Source organism: Varanus komodoensis, unplaced genomic scaffold (genome assembly GCF_004798865.1).
Source record: "Varanus komodoensis strain SLA01 unplaced genomic scaffold, ASM479886v1 scaffold102, whole genome shotgun sequence".
In the NCBI taxonomy this organism is placed as follows: domain Eukaryota; kingdom Metazoa; phylum Chordata; class Lepidosauria; order Squamata; family Varanidae; genus Varanus; species Varanus komodoensis.
The window spans coordinates 930971-958749 of NW_025335279.1; the positions used below are offsets into that span (position 1 = coordinate 930971).

The window sequence follows — 27779 nt, forward strand, 5'->3', positions numbered from 1 at the left end:
GGGGGGGAGACGGATGCGAACGTGGGCACGCTGGGGAGGGGAGAGACAGGTGCGATCGTGCTGTGGGGTGAGATGGCCGAGATCGCAGTTGCGCTCCTGCAGGAAAGACGGGCGCAATCATGGGTGCGCTTGTGCAGGAAAGACGGGCGCAATCATGGGTGCGCTCCTGCAGGAAAGACGGGCGCAATCATGGGTGCGCTCCTGCAGGAAAGACGGGCGCAATCTGGCCATTTCCCCCCTGCCCCCAGCATGATTGCGGCCATCTCCCCACTTGGGGGTGTGGGGAGATGGCTGCGATTGTGGTCGCCACTCAATGTGGAGTTCGTGACCCGAGTCATAATTTTTATGAAATTTTTGTTCGTGGCCCGATTTAGTTGTGAGTTGCGGTGTTTGTGAGCCGAGGTAGCACTGCATTAAATTTAGGGTGTCATACGGTGATGCTGCTTGTAGTCTTCTGAGCTTGGTGCCCCATGGAAGGTGGGGGAAGCATTCCCGCCCTTTCCAGAGCATTTAGATGTTCTATTTCAGCGGTCTAAGCATTTTCCCCTTCTCACGAGCTGGAGAGGGTGAGGCACTGCCAGGATTCCTTGGAGGATGGCAGTGTCCAGCCCCTTTCCTTCCTCACCCTCATCACCACTCCAAATAAGTTCCTCTCTCATCAGAATGGAAAGAACAGTGCCAGCTGCAAGGCTGGGGAAAGGGCTGTTCCTGGTCCAAGTCCCATCTCCCACTTAAAGGGTGTTTTTCCAAGATCGCATCCAGGTCTCTGTGCTCTCTTAGGGTGCCCCAGACCATGCCAGGGGGCTGTACAATTGTGTCCCAAGGAGGCAGCAACTGTAAAGAAGACATTGCATTGGGAAGAAGGGTAGAGACTGAAGGTGCAGGAAGCGCATGGGCTGTAGAACCCCTAAATGTGGTGGAGTTTCCCTTGGGGATGCCAGAAACCAAGCCATCATGTTTTCACTGATTTTAATGTATTGGGTTGACTTCAGTTTTTAAGGTGCAAACCTATGCTTATTTAGGCCAAAAAAAAAGTCATCACTTCTTGCCAGGAGATAGAGCCTTGTTTTTTCTGTCCAAACTTGCACAGGATGGCACCCTTGCAGAATTTGTGGGGTAACGCTGCCTTTTTGTTCTAAACCGAAGGCCATTTTGGAGCCAGAGAAGCCTGATGTCATTAGGGAAAGCATTGAGACATCAGACTTCCTGCTTTAAGCAGCTGTGTGAGCTTTACTCCATTGCTTGATTATTACATTACCGCTCCTTGTTGTTTTTAATATTTTAAAATGTGCTATATTGCCACTGTTATTGTTGTACTTCGTAGTTATTTCTATGATTCTAAACTGCCCTGAGGGCATTTGCCAGTTTAGCAGCATACAAATCTGATGCATAGATAAGCCATAAGCCGTGCAAGTAAGGATGCCATGAATTGCAGCCTTTGTTTTCTCATTTTAACCATTTCTCAACGTATCCACATAGGCACTGGTTTAAGGTGCTATGTGAAGTGGCTTTCAATGACCTAGTGCCCCCTGGATTTTTGGTAAATACATGTGCCTTTAATTCACTGCTTTACCAGTTTAAAATGGGCCCTTTCAGCTTAATCGGCCAAGATCACAATCCTATGGATGCTAAGCCGTGCAGGATTGCCTAGATTCCCAGCTGTGGGCTCAGAAAATCTCTCCAACCTCGTAGCTCCAATCACCCTTGCTGCCTTGTAGGTAGTGCAGAAAGAATGGCACCAGTTACTTGTCCAAGATCATAACGGTGACCTTGGGGGAGGGCTTTGGGGGGCATTTGGTGGGAGGGGAGGGGAGGGGAGGGGAGAAGGTGCGTGCTCCAAGCTGGGGGACTTGTGCGTCGCAGGGGTGCCTCAGCTTCCCCATGTCCAGCTCTGTGGCACTGCACTTAGGCTACCAAAATCAGCCATTTAGGCGATTTGCAGAGTGGCAGGATTGTGGAAGGAGCCTTCCCCTCTGCACTCCTGCTGCATGTAGGATCCCCATATTCTTCCAAGTTCAGAAGGTTCTGGGCAACAGGAGTGTATTGTGCTCCGAAGCACAAATTGATTAATCTGCAGGTGAAATTGGCTGAGTATTTCAGCCCTGCTTTTTCTTCATTGTGTAGTGTAAGTGCCGGGAATTTCAAAGAGGAAGACATTTTGAGTCTGGCTAGGATGTCAACAGGTCCTGAGGTGCCGCCTCTTTTTTGTCTTCCAGGGCTCTGTGACATTTGAAGATGTGGTCATATATTTCTCTGAAGCGGAGTGGGCTCTGCTGAACTGGGCGCAAAGAGCACTCTACAAAGAGGTCATGCAGGAGAATTACCAGAATGTGCTGTCGCTGGGTATGGAGCAGCAGCCTCTTCCCAAAGCGCCCTTCCTTGCTTTATTCCAGGGGTGTGGAAACCGCTGTTGAACTGCTTCCCCCAGGCACCAAGACCGGGGGGGGGGGGGCTGTGTGGGAGGAGCCGTACTTTGACTCCTCCCATCCCAGCATTGGCCCATTTGATTGGCAGGGATGCTGCCTGGGGATGAAGCTCTGCCGTTGGCTCTTTCCTTAGTACTGAAGGCTTCTCGCCCCGCCTGGGTGCAGAACCTCTGGGGGCCACGTTTGAGTGGTGGGTGGGACTAAAGGCCAAGACCAAAATACCCCAAAGACCAGCCTCTTTCAGCATAAAGCTCTTTCTCCAGAAGCCGAGTCATAGGAGAGCCGGTGTGGTGTAGAGGTTAAGAGAGCAGGACTGAGGCACAAGAGATTCTGGTTTTAGCCCCCACTCAGCCATGGAGCTCACAGGGTGACTTGGGCCTGGTCACAGTCTCTTAGCCCAACCTACTTCACAGGGTTCTTGTGAGGATCAGATGGGAGGAGGAGAACTATGGAAGTCGCCTTGAGTTCCTTGAAAGGAAAAAAGGTGGAATATAAATATAATAAATAAAATAGGAGAGACATTTTGAACCTTTCAGACAGGGGCTTCAGAGAAGGAATCACCAAGATTGGTGGTGGGTGGGAGGAAAGGAGGTGATGGTGGGGGAGGTCCCGATTTGTCCCCTCGAGTATGCTGGATTTGGCCCCTGGCTCAAGAATCTGGGCTCCTCCGGGCTCAGGAAGGGGTTTTCCACAGTGATGCCACCCTGCTTGAATAATGTGAGAAGGAAGTCCAAGGGCTGTTCCCTCCACTCTGCATATTTCAAACCTGCTTGTCTCTCTGCCGGCAGCCCTAACCCTCCTGCCTGCATTAGTGTACCTGATCGCAGCCGTGGGGGAGATGCTGCTTGGAGGAAATATTTGCTGTGCATAACTTTCTATTTCAGTTCATTTCCTTTTCAATTTTTATATGCACCCCCTTTTCCCACATGAACCCTCCCAAGCATTAGGAGCTCGAGGCCTTGCGGTGGACCCTACCATCCTTTGAAGGGGGGTGGGTGATGACAGTAGACAGGAGCTCCTCTGTGGTGGCACCACATGTTTGGAACGTCCTCTTTCTCCACTCTCCCCCAAGCACCTTGTTCAGTGCAATTAAGTGGGGTTACACGGGCATGTTACCTCTGTCCCAGCTTTCTTCCATCATGGAACGCAAGGTGGCTATTTGGTTCCCAGGGCTGTGCAAGGAGAGCTTTCCTTTCATCTGTCCTGACTCCCCCAGTGTGCAGCTTCTTAGAATGACCCTGTTGGGTTCTGGTATCAGACACTCCCAGCCTGCTTACCCAGCTGTGCAGCGCAGCACCAGTGTTTGACCCCTTGCCCTTAAGTGCTTCTTGCATCTGGGGAACCATATTCCTAGGGATCCCATGCAGCACAGGGACCATCCTTCCCGCGGTATCCTAATGCTGGTGGCTGAAGGTTTCAAGTCAAGTCCATCTTTATTTGCACCAGCAATAGACCTTAGCATACAAAGCATATATGTACAGAAATGAAAACAAATAGAAATCTAGAGTTACCTGGAAACATTCCATGATTTATATTAGATACCAGTACTGAGTTATTGGATAGATCAGTGTACATAGTCTCTCAGAACCTATAGAAGCCAGAGCTCTGAAGCAAAAGTCGATCTTATTTTAATAGCCCTGGCTCGGAGCCTACTGTTATTTCCAAGTGGTCTTCCATCCAGAGACTAACTGGGCCTGAAGCTGCTTAGCTGCCAAGATCAGATGAGCTCAGGTGCTTTCAGGACAGAATGGCCATGGGCAAGCGGCTAAAGGTTTTTAATGGGGTGTGATAACTATGTGGGAGTGTGTAAAAGCCACGTGCTTCTCATGTCGCCCTCTTCTCCTTTGTGTCCCTTTAACAGGCCGGACCCCTTTCTTGCCATCTCCCGCTGCTTCGGCAAAGGACACCCAGGAGTCTCAGAGGCAAAGGGCCAAATATTGGAGCAAGGAAGAGATTGGAGTCTTTGTCGACTTATGGGTCAGCCCGGAGGTGCAAAATGAACTCCGGAATATGTACCATAACGAGGCAGTCTTTAACTGGCTCTCCAATGAAATGGGCCTGCGAGGCTTCAACCGCTCGGCTCGCCAGTGCCGGGAGAAGATGAACGCCCTGAAGAAGAAATTTAAGGAGGTCACCACGCAGAATAAGTGCCCCGGAGCGGAACTCAGCACCATGCCCTTCTATGATAAGCTAGCCACGATCCTCCTGCACAGAAGGGATGGCACCCCTCGGTATGCTGTGGGCAGCGGGGCGCCAGATAAGGGCCCATGGCCGAAGCAGGCGGCGCTGGCTCGGCAGGCCTCACCCCTCGCTCCGGGTACTTCTGGCCTGGCAAGGCAGCCTCTAACAATGGCGAGCCAAGCCAGGCCGCCTCCTCAAAAGCAGGCCCGTCTTCTCCAGGGGAAGTTGGGTCCTGCTCAGGCCGGCTGGGTGTCCGCCCTTCACCACCACGAGCTTTTCTCACAGCCCAGCGGGAGCGCGTCGACGCAAGCCGAGGATAAGCCTCTCAGATTGAATTCCCCAGGGCACCTCGCTTTGCTCACTCCCAAAATTGAAGAGGAGGAGCCCCAGGAGGAGCAGCCCAGCTCGAGCGGCAATGGGCTCCCCGGCGGCCTGCCCCCGGTGGAGGTGCGAGTGGTGGACGAGCATGGCGCCACCGTTGCAAGCGCCATGTACAAGCAGTGCAAGGAAGAGCAGGAAGAAGAGAGTGAGGCAGCCCTGGATTTGGAGCTCGACTTTGACACGAAGCTAATAAGAGAGATCGTGGCTGATGGAGACCCTCCGGAGGTAGCCGAGGTCCTCGTGGACCCGAACGCACTGTCAGAGCTGTCGGAAGAGCCGTGCAGCGGAGGGGAGGGGGAGGATGACTTTCCTGTGGATTTGCTCCAGTCTTTTGAGGACCGGTTCTCCACCATCCACGGGCTCAGGAATGGCAGCCATGTGCGAGAAAGACTGGATCGGAAGCAGCCGCCGCCCAGGGATCCATCTCTAGGTAAGGCACCGTGAGTGGGTTTCACAAACTTTAGCTTCGTTGCATAGCACTGGAACTGAGCCTTCGTTTAGAACAGAGCTGCGCGACCCATGGGCCACACGCAGCCCCTGGACAAAGATGGGCGGCCCACCTGCTGCCGCCCACCGCGGAATTCCACTCACCAGTCGGTATCGCTGCTTGCCTGCAACTAACGGCAAGACGGGGGCAGCGATATCGGTCCAGGTTGACAGACCTTCTGCAGCACCAAGGCAGCAGCGCCCACGGGGAGAGCTGTGGGAGGAGGAAGCGGCCTCAGGCTCGTAGCAAGCCCAAGTCGATTCCTCCCCGCCACCCCACAAGATACGCTGCATGGGGTGGCTATGATGTTAAAGCCTCCTTCCCACTCAAGTGTGCTTGCATGTATGCAGGCTCCCTGCCAGCGCCGGACATAGCCCTCCGGCTGTCCATGTCTCTGGCTTACAACTGTGCTTGCTGTGCTGTTAACCGGCCTCTTTCTGCTGCTCCACAGCTGAGCAAGAGGGCAAAGTGCTTGAAAATGCAGATCCCGCCTCTTTTCTCCTGGACGGCGTGGGACACATGGATGCTCGCGTGGGTGGTGATCGGGCTGCCGGTGCAGCGGAGGAGCCGTGCTTTGACTATATCCCTCCTGCTGTGGAGCTGGATGAAAAGGCACCGTTGACCAATGCACAAAGGGCTGCAAGATTCAGAAACAAGAGGAAAGCGGAGAGAGCGCAGATGGCCAAAGATCTTATTAAGGCCACCAGGGAAACTGGGGAGCAAATCCGAGAGGCTCTTTATGAACTCGATAGCAAGGAATCGGAGAGGCGGGTCGACGACCGCAGGGTGGCCGTCTGGTGCGCAAGGCACATCGCGAGGAGCATACGGGAGTCCAGCCAGACGATGGCGACAGCCATGCGTGGCTCCGACGCGGCGCTCCAGAAGTGCATGGAGAAGTACACTGCTGCCCTAGAGAGGCAAACGACTCTGTTGGAGCGCATCGCGGACTCATTAAACGCACAAGCAGTGGCTCCACAACCTTCTCCAATTATTCCCACCGATAGGATACGTGCGGCGTCCCTGCATTCAAGTACCATACCGGCCCCTTCCCTTCCCCAGCCCACGTGTGTTGAGCAAGACCCTCCGCTTGCTGAGAAGTCAGCCGGCGAACGAGGACGAGCTACTTAGGAAGCGGGGACGGGAGGTTAGGTGGAAGTAGCGGTGGGCCGCAAGGGTTGAACAGAAGGTTGAAGCCGCTGCAGCTTTTGCATGGTTCCTCTTCTCAAGGAAAAAACGGTTCTCGAAGCATTGAAAGGGGATAAGATGACGGTGGTGCTTCCATTTACTGTCTACTGTAGGGGCGGGCAGAATGTACACCTCCAGATGTTTGGGACTTCAACCCCCCCGTATTCCTGACCACGGGCTGTACTAGCAAGGGCTTCTGGGAGTTGAAGTCCAAGGCCTCTAGAGATGTAATTTTGCCCTGGCCCTGGTCTACTGTACCATGCCTATGATCAGTGTTCTTTAGGCTTTTCTTTGTTATGCTACTTGAGAAAGTGGTGCTGTTTTTTGCACCTTATAGCAATGCCTTTATACAGGTCGATGATCTTTATGGTTTACCAAGCCCGGATTCGACCCGGCATTTTTTTTTTAAATAGCACTCCACAGTGCCCAGTTCTTTCTAGCCAGAATTGCTCATAGTGGCTACTTTGCAACCATTTTGCAGTTGTATGGAAAATAAAAGTTAAAGTCCTCTTTTTGAAACATGCAACTGCGACAAATCATTCACCACTGTTTCATCACAGAAATATGTATCAGCAACATGGTACATCAAGTTCAAGAGTATTTACTGGGAAAATGCCTATTTGCTGGTGTGTGTGTGTCTGTGTGAAAGTATTTACTATTAGCATCTGGTTCCTTGGACTTCATCTGAGAAGATTTCTAGAAATACTCAGATCTGAGTTTTGAGAAGACCTGATAACAATAGACTTGTGTCCTTTCAGACAATTCCCCAGCATCCAGCACATCTGTTGATTCTCTGTGACAGAGGTGCCTTCCTGGCACAGCAGGGAATTTTGAAGCATAATCGGAGATGATGGCATGGCACAGATAACCAGCTAATTAGAACGGCAGGGCCGCTGTCCAGCTTGTAGTTACCTAGGAGTCAGCTCTGTTGTGCTCAGCATGGCTTGCTTCTGCCAAAAACACGTTCAGCTTAAACAGAAGATTTCCCTTGGCCGACGGGAAAAGCAACCTTTAGCTTTTAATTTGAAATACAAGCACTCTTGCAAAGAAGGGTTGCCACTGAACCTGCTTAAGTAAAGTACAAACCTGGGCAGGGCAGGGCAGGGCAGGGCAGGGCAGGGCAGGGCAGTATCCAGCCCTGTATTATTTTCCTCATTTTTGCCTTTCTTTAGTTAGGGTACAAAAGGAACCCCCCCACATGCTGTTGGGTAGCTTCCCAAAATATCCAGCATGTGGCACAGTTGAAAAAGTAAAAGAGCAGTGGGGTAGAAATGGGCTCTGTGATTGCTGCCATAGAGACCTCATTCCTAAAATGTTGTAAGAAACACTGCTCAGAGCTCTCGGCCGGCTTCCTCAGATGCAGGAACCACACAGCCTGCTGCGAGAGCTCTTATTCTCCCTTGGTTACAGTTGTGAGTGAGCTGGGGAGCAGCAGCTTGAGGTGGATGTGAGCGTGGGCAGGAGAGGTCCCCCAACCCCCGATGGATTCATTACCCTCAAGAAGAGAGCACAAATTGCATACCCTGTCTTAAACTGAACATTTTTCAGTATTAGGAGCCATTCAAGACAGGCACAGTGTGAATACGTGATGTGCATAAGAGAGTTGTGTCTGCATGCACACGTTTGCGCACACGTCTGGCCTGGACACCCCCGCAGGCACCCGGTATCTCCCTCAGGGCTGAGAAAGTTGTGCTTGCGTGCTCTAGCTAATAGGTTACAAAGCATAGCGACACTGGAAAGGGTTGTTACTGCCACATTTGCTTGCCCAAGGAAGAAGGGTCTGCCCTTGGCCCAGGCATTCTGGCAGGAAATTGCACCCACTCTGCGAGAAGACACGGAGCTGTGCGGCCTCCCATTCCCCTCTGCTAGTTCACTTGCGTATTCCTGGGGTATAATTTCTCTCTAATGAATCCTGCCCACCAGAGTTAAATGGAAGCTATTCCCATCTTTTCCTTCTGACCATTTCCCAAGTACAACACTAGTCTGTATGACTGGGTTGTGTGGTGTTACTCGTGTACAAGTTTATAAGATTGGCAATATATTCGATCCTGCTCTCTGGGATGGCAGAGCAAAAGTCTTTGCCTTCCTTTGTGGGCGGAAACTGGAGGAGAGCTCTTGGGTCCTCCTCCAGGCTAAACACACCCAGTTCTTTCAACCTTTTCTTTGGATTTTCTTTCCATCTTCCTTCCTTCCTCTCAGACCATTTCTGCATGCATTTGTCTTCAACAGTGACACCCCTATTGCTTCCCGTGACTTGGAAACGAAGGTCCTGTTAGTGCAGCCTCATATTGCCCTTGCCTTTTTGGTAGCCAGATTGCACTGCTGTGTCTCACAGCCTGCTCAGGTTCAGCGGCAGCCCTGAGATCCTTCTCATCTTTGTGGCAGCCGAGCTAGAGAGAGGCAGCCTGCACCTGTGCATTGGATTGTTTTGCATTTGAACTTTGGTGCACCCTGATCCCTTCTGTCTCCACACTGAGCACGGATAAATCATTCTTCCTCTGTGTGTTGTCTGCAGGAGGGTCGACTGGAAGGTTGCATTCTGAAATACAATAAAATTGCAGCCACCCACAGTGGCAGTGTGCCGCCTTCTCATCCCAACTGGTGTGATGTGCGTGTCCGGGGCAGGGTGCAGAACTACTCCTGGGCCAGCATTTTCTGCTAGGAAAACTGGCTGTGGATTCTGCAGGGCATTTGAGCAAGTTATGCTTAGTGGGCCCTTTCCTCAGCGAGTCCTCCTTCACTCCACCATCGCCAGCTGCACCTGCTGCTCCGCATTGCTGGCGCTTGCTGGCTTGCTTGGCAAGTGGAGAGCCTGGGAGCAGGACGGCCATGTCATCTGCCACTGCCACTCCTCCTCACCGTCACCGTTGTCTGGGCCCGAGTGAGAGGCGGGTGAACGATCAGGCTGCAGTGGTGAGGAGGCTGAGCCAGTCCAGGGGGGCATTGCTAGTGGCCCTTCAGATCTTTGGGTCTTCGGCTCCCCTCAGCCATGTGTGGCATGTCTGATAGGAAAGCAGGGAGTTGTAGTCCAGAGCACCACGTTGGGGAAGGCTGGTGGAGGGCAACTGGTGGCCTTCCAGATTGCCATCCTCACCATTGGCTGTGCTGGCTAAGGCTGATGAGAGTTGTGGTCTGACATCCCTGGAAGGGCTGCAGTTGGTATACACATCCAAGACCCCAGAATAAATCCCATTGCACTCAGAATGTATGGCTGAATAGAGGCTTATGGGAGTGTATCATATAAATGTGTGCATGGAAAGGGTGTAAGGAAATGCAAAATGATGGAGCCATAAATCTCAACTTCAGTTATATGCTGATGGGATATGAGCTAGCAGTGACTGGCCAAGAAAGAGATCTTGGAGTTGTGGACTGCTTGGCGAAAATGACAACTCAGTGTGTGGCTGTTGTGCAAAAGGCAAACTCCATATTAGTCACAAAGAGAGAAAGAATTTAAAATATATCAGCCAACCTCACACTAGTTTCTATAAATCTATGTTTCAAGCACACTAAGAACAGTGTATAAAGTTCTCACCACTAAACCTAAAAAGGATGTACAGCTGGAAAAAGCGCAGAGAAGGGCAAGTAACACTATCAAGGGGCTGTAGCAACTCCCATACCAGGAAACCTTAAAAGAGGTGTACAAAATAGTGCACGGTGTGGAGAAGGGTAGGAAGAATTTCCTTTCCATTCGGATAATACTAGAACCCAAACAGGTTGTTCCTGTTCTATTGGTGGGAGATCGATTGGAAAGGGCAGCTTCTTCACATTTGAAAAACTATAAAACGGGATTGGACAGATTTATGCTGTAGAAGGCCATGAATGGCTACTAGTCCTGATGGAGATATGCCACCTTCAGTAGCAGAGGCAGTATATCTGTGACTTCCATTTGCTGTGGAACATGGGTTTGAGAGTACACGTCAGTAACAAGCCGTTACAAAAGACCCTCGGTCCGATTCACTTCTTTCCCGCGTCTCAACGCGCGTCTAGCCCATCCCTGCGCTCAGTGCACGGATTGGGCAGCCTTGGCTTGCCATTCGCCTGGCTTGGCTTCAGTCACGTGACGGGAAGCGGAAATCAAAGGACCAGCTGCCCGCACAAGCCGTCGGGAGAAGCTGTTTCTCCCCCCCCCCATTCCTTTTCCTTCCAGAAGAAGCTTAACCCGGATCCTTTAATAACGAGCAGTTACGATCACGTGTAGCGCGATCTCAGGCACGTCTACTCTGAAGGAAAGCTCCACTGAATTCAATGGGGGTTGCTCCCAGGTAAGCCAGCATTGAATAGCCTTGTAGCCGCAACGTACATCAGTGGCTCCTTTAATGCAGATTGAACGTATTACGTCGTGTGTGTGATTAGAAACATGCATGAAAGGATTGCATGCTTTAAAAAAAATATCCGTGTTAATGAATGAGTGCTGCTGAGTGCAGGTAGGATCCCAATTCTCTTTAGGGTTGGTGACACAGGACCCGGAGCAGGGCTCCCTTTGCTCTTTGGGGTTCAGCTGGCACGGAAAAAGGGCTGCCACCTTGTCAAGGTTTTGACATTGGGAGAAGCTGCTCGAGGACGCGGGGAAAGCGGAGGAGGAGACGCTGTCGCCGCCGCAACAGCAGAAGAGGGATCCTACAAGCAGGAGCACAATCCAGTTGCTAAACCGGCGAGAGGATCCCAGCATTTTTCTCTTCCCGCATGTGTCCTACAAAGAACACTCCAACCGACGCTATTTTTTTCTTCTCTTTTGCAAGCTTTGTGATTTTCTTGTATGAGCACTACAGGACTATCTTTTCTGTCCCAGGATCTAAATAGTTAAGGGCAGGATAGAGGGGGGATCATATTAGTTCTTTATGGAAACTATTTTTTGCTCACTAGGGCTGTTAAAGCAAAGTTCAAATTAGATTGATTTCTTGCATTTCTATATTGGCCAATAGCCAGGGCTCTCTGGACAGTTCACTAAAATTAAACCCCTAAAATGCAACATCATCATTATTACTTATTTCATTTCTGTACCACCCTGTAGTTGAACTTCTCTGGGCAGGTTACACAATCCATAAAAACAAATGAAAAAAATACAAGATAAATCAGACAAAAGCTAAAAACAGCTAAAACAGATGATATATTTTTTAAAAACTCTGCAACACCTGCTGATCCCCCTCATGCCCTTGGGTGGCCAAGTAAGTCCTTAAAATCCTCCGAAAAGAGGGCCATCTTAACCTTTTGCTGAAAAGATGACAGGTTCAGCACCAGCTGGCCCACCATAGGGAGGTTATACTGCAGATGGGAGTCGGGGGGGGGATCACTGAGAAAGCCCTTCCCCTCGTTGCCATCCTCTGCACTTCCCTCGGAGTCAGTGCTTGGAGGAAGGCCACTGAATAGATCGTAGATGGGAGAGGTACTTCAATGGGTATTGTGGTCCTAAGCTGTGTGGGGCTTTATAGATTGGGATTGGAAGCATACAGGCAGCCAGTGCAAGAAGGCCAGAACTAGTCTTAGGTGTTCAGACCTGAGGTCCCAGTTATTAACTTGGCTGCCACATTCTGCACCTGTGGCAGCTTCTGAACCATCTTATTAATCTAATTTAGAGACTACCAGAGTGTAGGCAGGGGTGCAGCTGGTAGAAGGCCTAAAGCCACTGTGGTCACCTGAGCCTCAAGTGACACAAGATGGATCGAGGAGCACCCCCAGGCTATGAACCGCTCCTCTGGGGGAGAGATACAATACAGAACGTTAAAAGTTTAAAGTGGCATAAACCAGAAACACACTAAAACTGCAAGAGCTTAAAGAAGAAAAAATCATTCTTTAAGGTAGGCCTAAAACAGTATTAAAATCCACCAAAGTCCTGGCGTAAGAGCAGTTTTACTTCTGGTCTAAAACTCAGTAGAGATAGAAGCAGCCTGTCCATTCTGGGGAGTTTTCCATAGTTCAGTGCTGCTGCATAAAAGGCCCTGCATATGTACCCACCAACCCAGCCTCCTTTGGCACTGAGGTGTACAGAAAAGCCTTGGAATAAATTATTATTATTATTATTATTATTATTATTATTAGAATATTTCTATGCCGCCCCTTGCCGAAGCCTCGGGGTGGCTTACAAACACAATAAAATACAATAAAATACAAAAATAACAATATAAAATTAAAATTAACAATATAAAATAAATAAAAAATATAAAATATAAAAGAAGTCGCCCTGGCCAGATAAATAAGCAAATATTGTTAACAATTAAAGTGACATTTAAATAAAAAGGTCTTCACCTGGCACCGAAAAACAAGTAACGACAGCGCCAGGCGGACCTCTCTGGGGAGCGCATTCCATAGATTGGGCGCCACTGCAGAGAAAGCCCTCCTCTGAGTACCAACCCTCCTAATTTCTTTCACGGAGGGTTCCCGGAGAAGGGCCTCTCCCGCAGATCTCAAGGGGCGGTCGGGCATATATGGATGTAAATGCTCCTTCAGGTAACCAGGACCCAAGCCGTTTAGGGCTTTATAGGTCATCACCAACACCTTGAATTGGGCCCGGACTTCAATGGGAAGCCAGTGAAGCTGACGGAGGACTGGAGTCATGTGAACATAACGCCCCGTCCCCATCAGCAACCTGGCAGCTCTATTTTGAACCAATTGAAGTATCCGGACCGTCTTCAAGGGAAGCCCCACGTAAAGCGCATTACAGAAGTCAAGGCGGGAAGTCACCAGCACGTGTGTCACCGTCGCCAGGCAGTCGTACTCCAGGTAGGGGCGCAGCTGATTAATCAGCCGAAGCTGAAGGAAGGCGCTCCTCGCCACCGCTGTCACCTGAGCTTCCAATGAAAGCTCCGGGTCGAGGAGCACTCCCAAGCTGCGGACCTAAATGACAGGAAGGCTTATTTGGGAGGACCTGTTCTTTCAGAAATCTGCCACCCACCCCAAGTCATTTATGACTCTCTAAGCCAAACCAGACCGTGAGAAGCAGTCTGTGAAAAAGCTCCTAATGGAAGTGGTTCTGGAAGGAGATGAGCCAGTGACATTTGGTACCTCCTGTCTGCCCAGCAAATCCACTTTATGGCTGGCAAAGAATAGCCAATGTATATGCCGATCTCCCACAGTGGTTTGTCTGCATCAGTAAAACAAGGCAGTCCCCCTCTGCCGTTTTACAGTCTTTTTTTTAAAAAGGCATACAAGGAAAAAGGGATGGGGAGGAAGGAAGAAAAAAGTCGTCTTTCAGCAAGGCTGGGTTTATTTTACAGGCAAATTATGTCAGAATATTTCATGAGCAGACAGTTACTCTGCCTTCTCATTTGCTCTTTGGGATCACCTAGTGAGGCCTTTGTAGAGGTACCATGTTTTGTTTCATTTGCTTATTACATTACATACTTCTATGCTCATTTGGCTGTTTTTCAAAGCAAGCCATTTCGGGTAGTGACCCCCTTCAAGTGAAATAAACTTACCCTGAGATGAGATATACACCAGTACTTTGCATTTTTGGGTAAGGACACATCTGTTTATTCAAGCCTTTTTTATGTAATTTCTTAATTATATGGCTTGAAGTGCCTGACCTTGCCTAATCTTGGAAGCTAAGCAGCGTTGGGCCTGGTTGAAATCTGGAGGGGTCACTTAAAACGCGAACTGCCCAGAGAGCTTCAACTATGGGTGGTATAGCAATGCAATGCCATGCAGTTGTTGTTGGTGTTGTTGTTGTCTTTTAACCTACCATTTTACTATTATTTTGGAAATTTCTTGGCCCTTTTTCATGCTGAAAGAATCCCAAAGTGGGACAAAAACAATATATCGCAGTCAAATAACACAGCATCGATCACACAATCGAACAGGTGCAATATGTTCTATGAACAGGATTTATGCTTTTTTTTTGTTTGTTTTACACAGCCTTGACATTTATGGGTGTTGGTTGTTTAGAAATACTTGTACACATACTGTACTGTAAGAATAGTAGTCTAAATAACACAGGGCATGATCGTATATGTATAAAGTCAGGAAAAAGTTCCACGGTTCCAAGCAGACTGGGAATTGTAGGACTCTTTTCTGTCTGAACACACATAGGATTATGTCCGCATAGGCTCAAAATAAAACTACGTACAGCAATTAGTCCTACATACTCTAGAACCATTGAAATGAATTTCAGTTTAGTGAGTTTATCATAGGTAGGACTAATATTAGTAGGACTAATATGGGATGCTACCCCAGCTCTATAGTTCCCAGTCTCCCAGGACTATTCATCATTGACTCTGCCCTGTCCCGCAGCCGCCCACCCAAATAGATCCAATTCCCCTCCCCTGGCAAACAGCCACATGTCTCCCATTCTACCCCTTCCAAACTGACTTGCAAACTGCAGGTCCAAGAGACTTGGAAGGCCAAGTTGTAGCAACCAGTAGCACCAAGACGAGCTTTTATTTTCTGGGACTAGTGGAGGAACTAGATTTCATGCTAGAAAGTCAGTTTAGGTGGAGCTGGGGAGGAGTTTTAGTGAAGCTTTCACCCGCGTTGTGAGCTAGGTCCACTGTGACCACAGCTGGGGCTGGATTTCCTGGCTTTTGCCAGGAAGAGAGTTTTTCCTCATGTGCAAAGCGGCGTAGCAGCGCTGCTGTGCATGATGGGGCTGCCACAAGATGAAATGCGCCGTTCTGAGAGTTTTGTGGGCTTTGGCGGATGTTTATAGCCAGGGTGGGAAAATGCTTTCTTTTGTCTTGAGGCCACGGAGTGACTTTGTGGGACGCAGCTCTGTGTGGTTCCCGAAGGAGTGACGGAGATCCATTGACACCCAGCCAGCGAAACTGCGCCCTGGGTAGTTATGCAAGAGGAACACAAGAACATGGCCTCATTAGGTAAGACTCCTCTTTTGTGTTTGGTTTAGAAACTGAGATGCTCAGAAAAGTGAAAGTGTTAGCTTTGGTTTTTTAATGACTCCAGAGATCAAGGAAGAGTTTTGCTTGAGGTTAGGGCTTTGATTTTATTTCCACCCGTGTAGCATAGTGATACATGCATTGAGTTGGGCTAGTTCATTAACCTTTCAGAAAACAAGGGGAAAGTTTCCTGAGATCAGAGTTTTCCTCCTAACAGGTATACATCCAGGCCAGCTTGGTTGTGGCACACTTGCGTCTTCAGAGCAGCAGGTATTGAACCTGAGGGCCAAATTCAGTTTCAAACAAGTTCTCAGGTTTAGGGGAAGTATTTCAGCTGGTGTGGTGTAGTGGCGAGACTGTTGGACTGGGGACCTGGGAGATCCAGGTTCTGGCCCCTGCTTGGCCATGAAACTCTGGGTGACTTTAGGTCAGTCACAAACTTTCAGCCAAACCTACCACATAGGGGGGCTGTTGTGAGGTTAAAATGGAGCCGTGTATGCTACTTTGGGTTCCTCATAAGATGAAAAAGTGGGATAAAATGCAGTGTGATAATTATATAATAGCTTTAGAATGGGAGAAAAGGACCGGATGGGCCCTTGAGGTTTTGCATAGTTACACTTAAAGGCTGCTCTGACCCAATTCCATTCCCATGTGCATGATTTAAAGTAGTGAAGGGTTATGTGAGCACCAGTCTCTTGTCAGGCACTGCCGTTACAATTTCTCTTCTCCAGGGCTCTTTCCCAGACTTAAACCCAGTATGGAGGTCAGTCTGGCTCAGGGGAAAACAGCTTCAGGGAACAGACCGCGGGTTGCCGAGGGCTCCGCATCTCCTTGTTGTGCACCCCTTTGTTTGCACTTTGGGTTGCATTGCCCATTTCACAGGTTTTTATTTAAGAAAAAAACCTTTTGAAATATTAAAGCACTAATACTGAAGTGCTATTAAGGAGTATTACATTTTTTAAAAGGAGCAGACTTCTTAGGTTGGGAATACTTTAGATGGTTCTGTTTGGAAACTTAGTGTCTCCAAATTGGTTACATCCGGAATTTTTCTACTGATCTTGAGGTTTAATTAGGCTCTAATTGCTCACAGCATAATTGTGTGCAAAATTTCTATTAAATTGTTGACTAGATCTCCCCAAAGACTTTAAAGCATTATTATTGTGTTCTTTCTCAAACTTTTCTTTTGCTTTTGATCAGAATTTCCTAATGTGACAATAAAGCTAGAAGATGAAGAAGAGGTACCATGGCTCCCAAAGAACCAGGGATCAGAGGAAAATGAGAACTTTCCAGGTGACCGCTCTGGTGAGAGATTTGCACTGCAGATGCATACAAAACTACTGAAAATTACCTGTTTCTGTTCACCCACGTGGCACTTCTACACTTTCTAGTGGCTCTGAATATTTTCAGGGTCAGGTTGATGTACTTTGAAACCTTAAGGAGCTTTATCAGGGCTACTGAGGTACTGAGCCCTGTTGCCCTTGATTCACATCGTATCTTGGTCATGAGTTCAGCAAATGGCCTTCTGCCTGTGGGTTCTCATCCCGCTGTCTGTGATGTAGGAATAATCCCAGGAACTTCAGTTCTTCTGAGGGCTGCTGAGCTCATCTTTCTGAAATGCTCTGAATCTCCAAAGCAGGAGTGCCCCCCCCCCAGGTGTTTTTGAGCTGCGACTCTCATCAGCCTTTGCCAGCACAGCCAAAAGTTCCACATGGCAAAATGGCAGCATTATTTGGAATGGCACAAATTGTCCACCACAGCTGTAAAATGTCCACCATGCTACACGTGTATACATGAAGTCGTATTCTTACATTGGCTGGTTCGGATGTTTTGCTTTCCAGGTAGAAGTAGGAATGCCTTATTCCATACCCACTAGAGCAGCCTTCCCCAACCTTGTGCCTTCCAGGCATACTTGGACTGGAACACCCAGAATTCCCAGTCAGTGGCCCTGCTGGATGGGAATTCTGGAAGTTGTGGTCCAAATGCTTCTGAAGGTCACCAGGTTGGGGAAGACTAAGCTGGAACTACACTGTTTTATATTTGCTGAAACAGGATAGCAGAGGGCATCCAGTGTATGCCTGGAAGGGAAATGAGTGCGTCATGGTGGGGTGTGATAGTGGCGTACAAAATCAAGCATGGTGTGGAGGCATTTCCCCCCCATCTCATAATACTAGGACCCAGAAGGGTTGTCCCATGCAGCCAATTGAGATTCTGAACAGGTAGAAAGAAGCATTTCTTCAGGCAATACCGAGTTAAACATCACTTCATCATTCCATTTCTATACTGCCCAACAACCTAAGCAAGCTGGGTGGTTTACAAATATTAACGCCTAAAAAATACAGTAGTGTGCATAATATAAAAACAATTTAGCTACAGACATATAATTTAATTTTAATTTAATTTAAAAATTTATATCCCATCCTTCCATTGAAAGCTCAGGACGGCTTTCAATGATTTAAAATATTGTAATAATACAGTGATAAAACAGCAGATATTAAAACAATATAAAACAGCAAATACAAGCAGAGCAGACTCCACACAGACCTGAATAATAAATACCCCATGACCAGGTTCAAAACATCATATGCTGCCAACTGTCTGGGAGTAAAGTCATCACCCAGCTCTGCCAAGATAACGATATTGGTGCCAGGGGGCCTCGCCAGGGAGCTCATTCCATAATTGGAAGGTTGCCACTGCGAAGCTGTCCTCCCTTGCTGCCGCGTTTCATGCCTGTGTTCAGAGGGAGGCACCTGGTCAGAGTCCAAGATGATGAGCACAGCATACAAGATCTGTGTATGGCTTTGTAGATAGGAATCAGCTTCTTGAACCATACAGGGAGCAAGTGCAAGCAGGCCAGAAACTCTGAAAGTTTCTGCCACAAGATGCACTTAGCAGTCATCGCATCCTGCCACATTATATTGTGCATCTGCCAGCCACTATACACAGGAACTTTGCTAATACCTAATATTTTTTATTATTTTACCCTACTTTAAAAAAATGTTTTCCAAAGAGACTGGCAATAAGTAAATAATCAGTCACAAGGGCAACAACAGTAAAAAAGCTGGAGCAGCTTTTCAAGGGGTTGAGGAATGATGTAGGAACTAGCCAAACTGCCTCCCTCTTTCCATCCACTGTCGGCTTGAATCCAGACCCCAGTTAACCAATTTCTGAGTGCATCTGTTCCTTTCCTTCCTGTGCAGGGTTTCCTGTCCTCAAATCGGAAGTAATCCATGGTGGGGATCCATGGATCCCAGAGCCTGTTTCAGAGGAAAGGGAGATCCCAACAGACTACAGCTCAGGTAAGCAGGAAAGTCTGAGCAAAGCCTTGGAGCAGCTGAGGGGTTCCATGTTAAAAATAGCCCAGCCCTGCATCTTCATTGCCTTGAGAGACGGGGTGGTGAACCGCTGGCAGGGTTACACTACAGCTTGGAACACATCCAGGTTCACAGTGGGTGAGCTTACTGTGCAGATAAAATATCAGGGATGCAGGCTGAGACTGTGTATATTCGCCTCAGCTTCTTGGACAAAGGAGTTCAGACAGCAAAAAGTCTGGCAGCTTCGAGCATGCCCCAGCTAACACAATGTGGAGGCCTTGGATTTATACTCCTAGGTGAGGAGATGCTCTGAGCTCTTTCGTTCTATTGTTTCTGTGGTGGCCTTCCTCTTTGGCAGCTCATGTTCCCCACTTCTCCCCCTCCCAACTAGAAGGGAAGATCAGTCTCAGTGAGAGCAGGAGACTGAGATACACTGCAGAAATAAAAGGCCTACCATTCACTCTTTTTTCCCTGCTTGAGTGACAAAGCTTTCTTTTTGCCCATTCGAAGAGCGACTTTCAGGTTCTGAACAGGCAGAACTAAATGTTTTTGCATGGGAGAAATCTGATGGGTGGCTTGGCTCCTAAACTATTGGGCAAAAGGTCTGGAGTTTTCACAGAAAGCACCTGGTACCCCTCGCTGCCTGTCGTCATGATGGTGCTTCTGTCTGCTTCATCTTTCCTCTTTCCCCCCATCAGAACTTCCAGATGTGATCATAAAGCTGGAGCAGGAAGAGGAGTTGTACGTTCCCTACCGCCAGGTTTCAGAGGCCGGCGTGACATTCAAAGGAGACCCTTCAGGTGGGAGAGATTCAGCTTAACCCACTGAGAGTGAGGGTCATTTTCACAAACATAAGAGGTGCCAGCTCAAATCAGGGCTCCATCTAGTCCAGGGTTGTGTCTCTCAGCCAGGTGCTTCCCACGTGCGGTATGCTATCCTGTATTCAAGCCCCCGTTAAAGGGGACCCTCCAGATATGTTGTGCTTCCCATATTTCCCAGCTGCTGTGGCCGTTTGAATGGTGGGTGGCCCAAAGCCAAAACGGATTGCCATATTTTAGCTTAAAGCTCTTATTGCTAGTATTTCATGGGGTGGGGAAAAGGGTATGTGGCCCCCAGGGGAGCCCAGGCAATGGCTGAAGCCTTTTAACATAATTCTTGTGCTATTAATAATATTGTTTTATCATTTTAGCAAGCTGTTAAGGTTCACACAGAAAGCTGCCTTAAGCAGAGTTACACCCTAGGTCCATCGAAGCCCACAATTTCTGGCACTAGCAGCTTTACAGGGATTAAGGATTTCTACCCCTCCCTGAAGGAACTTGCTGCATGAAAGGACCTGGGAAGTTATTGCATACAAAGCGGTTGTTTCTCCACTGAGCTAGGGGTTCCCTGTGGTTCCTAGAGCTTCTGCACCCCTCTGGTTAAGACTGACATTAGGGCTGTCTGTTTTCCCTTATAGGAGTTGGAGAAGGAAGAATCTTCATGGGAGATATACCATATTACCCAGGCTGTGGGAGAAGCTTCAGCGACAAACCAGACCTGATCAAACATGGGAGTCAAAATGTGGCAGAGAAGCCACACAAGTGTTCCCGCTGCGCCAAAAGCTTCATGAAAAGATCCAACCTTCGTACACACGAGAGAATCCATACTGGAGAAAAGCCGTTCCGGTGCACCGAGTGTGGGAACAGCTTCAGCGATGGGTCCAGCCTTATTAGGCACAAGCGGAAACACACGGGAGAGAAGCCGTACAGTTGTTCATCATGTGGGAAAAGGTTCAATCAGAGTTCTAGTCTTATCAGACATGAGAGAAGCCATACAGAGCAGAGACCTTACAAATGCTTGGAATGTGGGAAAAGGTTCAACCAGAGTTCAACCCTGGTTAGACATGAGAGAATCCACAGAGAACAGAGACCGTATAAATGCTCGGGCTGTGACAAAAGATTCATTCAGAGCTCAAGCCTCCTTGCACATGAGAGAATCCATAGAGGAGAGAAACCATATGGCTGCTCAGTGTGTGGGAAAGGCTTCTGTCAAAGATCCAACCTTCTTATTCATGAGATGAAACATACTGGTCTGAAGCCATTCAAATGTTCAGACTGTGGGAAGGGATTTAATCAGAATTCAAGCCTCGTCATACACAGAAGAATTCATACAGGAGAAAAACCATATAATTGTTCTCACTGCAGGAGACCTTTCAGTGATAAATCGAGCCTTAATAAACATGAAAGAGCCCACAGAGGAGACAAACCCTATAAATGTTCAAGCTGTGGGAAAAGCTTTGTCCGAAGGTCACATCTTCTCACCCATGAAAGAATCCACACAGGGGTGAAGCCATTTAAATGCTCAGACTGTGGGAAAAGCTTCAGTAGCCGGTCACATCTTATAAGGCATGAGGGAACCCACACAGGGGAGAAACCCTACGATTGCTCTTTTTGTGGGAAAAGCTTCAACAGAAAATCCAACCTGACAAATCATGAGAGGACCCACACAGGGGAGAAGCCTTACAAATGTTCTGACTGTGGGAAAAGCTTCAGTGACAGGTCAAGCCTGATCAAGCATGAGAGGATCCACACTGGGGAGAAGCCGTACAGCTGCACGGCTTGCGAGAAAAGCTTCAGTGACAAATCAAGTCTCATCCGACATGAGAGAATCCACACTGAGGAGAAGCCTTACAAATGCTCGGATTGTGGGAAAGGGTTCAACCAAAGCTCAAGCCTCATCGTTCATGAGAGAACCCACACGGGTGAGAAGCCGTTTAAGTGCTCAGACTGTGGCAAAGGCTTCATTCGGAGGACGATTCTCAACAAGCACGAGAGAACCCACACTGGAGAGAAACAGTAAAGTTGGGGCCTGTGGAGAAGACAAGCTGTGGTGACGGATTAGGTCAGGAGTGGGCCATCTGCAGCCCACCATGCAATTGCCATCAGCCATAGGTAACTTATGCAGTGGTGAGGGATGATGGGAGTTGTAGTCCAACAACAGTTGGAGAGCCATAAATTGTTCACCCCATGGCTTGGGCCTTCTTAGATATGAAGGAACTTTGCTGGAAGAAAACCATTAAAGCTAATGTAGAGTAATGAGCCCAGGAGCTCCTGACTGAGATTTCTGCTCCAGTACGTACGATCAACGCACAGACACATATACCCAGTCCTGTGGGAAGCGGAGTCTCACGTGGGCCTTGGTTCGTCGCAGAGCCAGTTGTGTGTCATCGCACTGGTCTCGGTGAGCTTCCTCCGGTGGTGGAGCATAACCCTGATCTCTCTGCTCCCTGGACATGTCAGGGAGCAAGGCAGGGATGGGATGTGATGTATTAAGTGGGCTGCAAGTGTGGGCAGACTTCAGCCTTTGGGGATCTGCGGTCTTTTAAAAAATGATTTTAATGTGTCTTGCCCCAAAGCCCAATAAAGTAAAAGGGTAGAGAGGGGGAGAAAAAACAGGCAGTTAAAAATATAAGCCTAAATAGTTAGGATACTGGCTAGGCCCCATCTTGAGTACTGTGTCCCATTCCAGGCTCCACAGTTTAAGAAAGAAGCAGAAAAACTGGCAAAGCTCAGATGAGGGCGACAAAGATGATCTGGGGACTGGAGACAAAGCCCTTTTGGGAGAGTCTGAGAGAACTGGACATGCTTAGCCTTGAGAAGAGAAGACCGAGGGGAGATGGGATGGCACTCTCCAGGTACTTGAACGGCTGTCCCAAAGAGGAAGGACAGGATCTCTTCTCAGTCATCCCAGAGAGCAGAACTTAATGGCTTAGTTAACATGAAGCTGGATTCTGGCTGAACATCAGGAAAAACTTCCTGACTGTTGGAGCAGTATGGCGATGGAACCAATGACCCGGGGAAGTTGTGGGTCCTCCTACACTGGAGGCATTCAAGAGGCAGCTGGGCAGCCATCTGAGCGGGATGGTTAACCTGGAGTCCTGCACTGAGCAGGGGTTGGACCCGATGGCCTGGTGGCCCCTTCCAACTCTACTATTCTATGAAATGCAGAGAAATAGCAAACACCAAAATAATAGCTGGACCATAAGAAAAAGTACTTTTTATGCTGGAATGTTACCAAGTTAGTGAGGGTGGGCGGGTGAGGAACGTGGGAAAGAGTAGATGGGTTTGCAAAAATCCTAGGCGTGCTTACTCAGGAGCCCCACCGTGCTTGAGGTAAGTGCACAGGATGGCGGCAGAACAAACAGGTTAGAGGAGACCATCTGGCACTGCCCTGGCCCAGCAGGACTTCCCCGTCCTCTCCAGCTTCCCTTCCTGTCCCCTTTCCTCAGCTCCGCTGTGGAGGACTCTCCAAGCCCTTTAAGCAGATTTAAGGGTCACGAGGCTAAGCAGTCTTCTGCAACATGGCATCTTCCAGATAAATGGGATTACAAGTCCCAGTATTTCCCATCCAGTCATGCTAGCTGGAGATGCTGGGATCTGTAGTCTCACTCATCGAGAAAGCCACTGTGTTTCAGAATGGCAGGCTTCCAGGGGAAGCTGCAGTAGAAGGTGCAAAAGAAAACCAACTTGCCGTACTGCCGGTTTTCAGAGTTAAGTTGTAGCTGGCCAAATGTTGAATTAGCATCTACATAATCTGCTTGCTTTTCCTAAAACTAGATGGAGCCAGGCACAAAATGGTGGATCACGGATGTAAGGCCAGTTACCTGTGTGAGGCCACACACCAGAATGACTTGCGTAGGAAACAAATTTATATTGGAGTGACCACTGATCAGGAATTCAGCTGGGTGGCCTTTTGCTATTGCTGTTGCTGTCATTTGGCAGCTGAGTCACTGCCCCCACTCCCGCTGCAGAACACCACCTGATCAACCATTTGATCCTAATCTAAGATCCCACTGCAATATTTTTTAAAGGTCTGAACAAAAATCAGAAATCTTGCTGGGAAAAAATGAAATACTTACATATTCGAATAAATAAAATGCCACGACAAAATAGACCAGAGTGCTGTAGAATGATTGTTCCTAAAGTTTTAGTACTGCAGTTTGGCTTTTGAGTGGCTAAAGGTGCAACCCTATAAACCCTATACATGAATAGACAGAGAAGTGGCCTGCCACTTGCAGGGTGGCTGGCTGGCTGAGGCACACTGGGAGTTGTAGGCCTTGTTTTGGCTGAACATGAATAGGCTTACACCCGAGGCATTATTATTATTCCGCTTTGTTTGGTTCCAGGAATTCTGCAGGGATAACCAGCTTCTCAATACAGCCCTATTCAGGGAGACGGTGCTCCTGCAGAGAGGGAGGGCACTCGTTCCACCCCGTCCCTTAATTTTCAGGTTCATTATCCTCTATTTTTTTTGCGGGGGGGGGGACTTTCTGGAGAGGAGACTCTCCAATGTCCACAGGGGCTTTCCCAGAAAGAAGTGCTGCTTTTCCATGAACTGCTGTGCTCCTCCTGGTTACGTTTAGCCTGCCCTGTTGCAGAAAGCTGGAACAGGGTTCAAGTCTGTATCTGGCAACCTGGATGCAAGTCCACACATACACTGCGCTCTTTCTGTAACTTCTCTCCCCGGCCCCATCCTCATGCCAGTGATCTCCACAGAGTAAACATGTATGCTGCGAAATGTCTGCCTCTGAAGAAGGATGTTTTATATGACAAGGGCTATGATGCATTCGTAGAAAGACTCTATGAGACATCCCAAAATATCTCTTTAGACTGTCTTCTGTTGATGTTGGCAGAGGCCGAAGGCATTGTGTGAAAATAATTCACTTATTGGAGTTTTCTGCAATAAAATGTGGTGCTGGGGTTGGATTGTACAGCTTTTAAATCAAGAATTGGTAAATGCATTAAGCAAAAACTCTTTTTTGTCAACAGCTTTTGGCCATGCTAGCTAGAAAGGCTCCTCTGCTGCCCATGTTTTCTGGCAGTGTAGTGATGAATTTCAGCTGCTGAAAGATGGTCAGCTAAGAGGGGCTGCTATTTCTTTTATTTACTTTCAAATTTATATGCCGCTTGATAGCCTGGCCTTTATCATGGGCTTCCCGGAAGCATTTCTTGTCTCCCTGCAAACTGTGCAGGCTGATAGATGGTACCACTCTGACAAAATAAGCAGTGGCACTCAGGGCCCAAACCTTGGAAGTGGAAGAAATGTGTTCATGTTAGGTCTGCATAGCTGGGGGAATGTTTGCACTTGCGATTTCTTCAGGCAGCTGCCTCCTCTGCCCATTCCTCTGTGCTGCGCAGCAAGTCACTTTCAAGGCCAAGAAGAGGTTCGAAAGCCTTGGGATGGATCGCGGAAGCCCTTAATCGGGTGCCTCCTAGGTGGCAACAGCCCCTTCCCTTGCCCCAGTTCCCATCCCGAGTACCAATTGGTGGTTGCTGGAGTTTTGGGCAGATTTTCCTACCTTTTAGGAGGTTGAAATGCTTCTGGGAGGCTGAGTTGCTGCAGGGAGGAGCTTTAAGCTAAAACAGGCTGGTCTTTCTGGCCGTATCTGTCGCTGGAATGCGGCCGCTCCAGCTCCTCTGAGAATTGACTTGTAGGGCTGAAAGACGTTCAGTGACTCTACATTTGACAATATGAGTCAGAAACAAGGAGTTCTGTGAACATGTGTGATGAAGCATCTTGCGCAACTTAACCAGGTTCAGGACAGTGCTTGGCAGGAGACTACCTGGTTGAGCCTCGGAAGAAAGGTGGTTAAAAAGTTGCTCTCAGCAGCTCTCCCCAACTTGGGAGGATGCCAAGCATGCCCGTGTACTGCAAACCTTTAAGGATCACTTTGGGGGCTTCAGGGTTAAACAGGCACAGTGTGTGTGGTGCGGGAGAAACGCTATGCATCGTGCCAGCCTAAGCATGCCTACTCAGGAGGAGGCCACTTTGAGGTCCCTGGGGATGATGTTGAAGCACTTACCTGTAAGCTGAAATCCTGTGCACACTTACCTGGGAGCAAGTAGCACAGAGAATTGCTGTGTTAAGTTGGGTCAGTTTTTATTCTGTTCTGCTGGAAGGAATGCAACCTCCTCTGAGGGCGTGGCGAGGAGGAAGCACGCAAAGGACGTGTGCGTGTGCACACACACTACATGCGCACCAATTGGGAACGCATGGGTTACAGCTCAAAATACCTGGCGGGCACTTGGTTGGAGAAGGCTGTTCTAAAAGCCTCGGGCACCTGCACTTAAAAGGCCTGCTCGTGTTTCCGATCAGAATTCCACCACAACACCCGTGTGTTTCATTTTATACCCATCATAAAGGGCTGCACAGATACGCTGGTGCTGCAGTGTTGCTCCTTTATGAATTTATTAAAGAATCCATTTTGGTCCATAGAACCGTGACTTCATCGAACAATAGTTTGGTTTACCCAGTGACTTTTCTCACTCAGGAAAAGAAGTTCACAAAGGGCATTGCAAGCAAGCTGGGGAAACCTCCTGCCCTCGCAAATTGCTTTTCACTCAGAGAAAGTGGAAAGGAAGAAAATGGGCGGTAGCAGACACTGCTGCTGCGTCCCCACCTTGCGTGGCCAAGGAGGCCCAGTGCTAGTGCAACTGGGCGCCAGCGTTTCCTAAAGCAACTCCGGAAACACTTGTGGCTGGACTGGGGCCTCCCGTCTGCAAACTCCCCTGGCCTGTCCCGCTTCGCAGCCCACTGCTTCTGTTCGTTTCTGCTCGCTTCAGGATTTGCTAGTTCCCTGTGTGCTAGTGCAAGGCCAGCCAGAGGGGACCCCTGTCAGGAACTGAGTGGTTAAGTAAATTGAGATTACCTGACTATCCCCCTGCGATCCACAAGTTGGTGCAGAGTCTGTGCCAAGCCATCAGGACTTCATTTTTGGATTGACTCTCCAGCTCTGGCACATGAGGTCTTGTTAGCATTCTTAAATCACCCTAAAGCTGCTTTCCCCCTGTGGAATGGGGCCTCAGCCTCTTTGTTCTCCTTCAGAAAGGCTCTCCATGTATGCAGCTGATTGCCAGAACATCAAACCTTTTAGTTAAATTTTATTACTTTTGCTTTGATTACATAGGTTTCCTTGAGAGCTTTGCTACAGGGCACCTCAGCTGAATGCACAAATGAATAGATGAATAAATTTTCTTTTGAAATTAGGTGTGACTTATATTGGGCTTAGCTGGGGAATTTGCCTGGAGTCATTGGATGAGTGGACTAGAAACCCAATCATCAGAAATGCCTAGCGGCTTTTATTAGAAGCTGCATATCCAGGACTGCTATAATAGGTACTCTCAAGAGTTCGTTACCAGTGGTCACTCCTAGCCTCTGTCCGTCCTGCGACGTTACAAACACAAGGGGCAGCAAACTATCAAGAAAAAAATACCATAGAAAACACACTAACAGAACCAGTGAGGTGATAAGTCTCTTTCTGGACTGAACCGCTTCAACAGGGCTGGGGGCTGAGCGGGCTCATGAGTCTCCAAGCAAATCCAGCTCCCTGCAAATAGCTGGCGTGTCAGGCTGTAACACTTGGCTCACTTCCCGACATGCTGTCTGTGCATGTGCATGTGCAAGGGACTTTTCTTCTAAGGAAAAACGTTCGCTCATGTGAGCCCCCACATGAGATCTGAAGTGGAACCATCCGGGGCAGGCCTGCGTCCGCCTTTCACCGTGAGAACAAGGACATCGCAAACAGCTTTCTAGCACAGTGTGCAGAGTGACTCTGCTGATCATACAGAAATTGAAGCCAGACCCATATTACAAGCAGTTCATCCTGAGTATAAAAAGAGAGTTCTGGTTCTAATGTATATATTTAAACTTCTTTTGTCTGCTGCTGTTTGGGTTTACAAATTATTAGGCATATGACTGTTAAGAGAGCTGTGTCAGCTCATTCACTTTTTAATAATTAAATTCTTCACCAGTGGAATCCACATTCTATGCCAAGAATAAATCATAAATATTTGACCATTTGCATCATATTTGATTTTGCATAATTTAGTCTAGCCATGGTTTGGAAGGATAACAAATTTCATGTGGTATTGGAACCTAGCCACCATCCTATGGGAATAAATCTTGCTCCTGCCATTTGCAGCAGGCAGTTTCCAACCAATTTCAAACT

At 48.4% G+C, this 27779-nt stretch overlaps 2 protein-coding genes across 4 annotated transcripts in view; both read left to right on the forward strand.

Moving 5' to 3' along the window:
* LOC123017793 overlaps positions 1-7195 on the forward strand; it is a 12884-nt gene extending 5689 nt beyond the window's left edge. The window contains exons 4-6 of the mRNA XM_044419374.1: positions 2217-2343; positions 4288-5418; positions 5927-7195. Of these exons, the coding sequence (XP_044275309.1) occupies positions 2217-2343; positions 4288-5418; positions 5927-6603 (1935 nt within the window). The 3' untranslated portion in view covers positions 6604-7195. The remainder of the gene's footprint in view (positions 1-2216; positions 2344-4287; positions 5419-5926) is intronic.
* Positions 7196-10754: 3559 nt separating this feature from the next.
* LOC123017781 (zinc finger protein OZF-like) overlaps positions 10755-27779 on the forward strand; it is a 69453-nt gene continuing 52428 nt past the window's right edge. Inside the window, exons 1-7 of one of the 3 annotated variants that reach the window (XR_006413666.1) lie at positions 10755-10922; positions 15332-15464; positions 16680-16784; positions 18680-18778; positions 19492-19593; positions 20250-21723; positions 22301-27623. Coding sequence is in view for 2 of the 3 variants with exons in the window: in XM_044419351.1 (XP_044275286.1) it covers positions 15431-15464; positions 16680-16784; positions 18680-18778; positions 19492-19593; positions 20250-21631 (1722 nt within the window). In the remaining variant the exon portion in view is untranslated. Of the gene's footprint in view, positions 10923-15331; positions 15465-16679; positions 16785-18679; positions 18779-19491; positions 19594-20249; positions 27624-27779 lie in introns of those variants that run through there. The other 2 variants (XM_044419350.1, XM_044419351.1) reach the window with 2 other exon arrangements.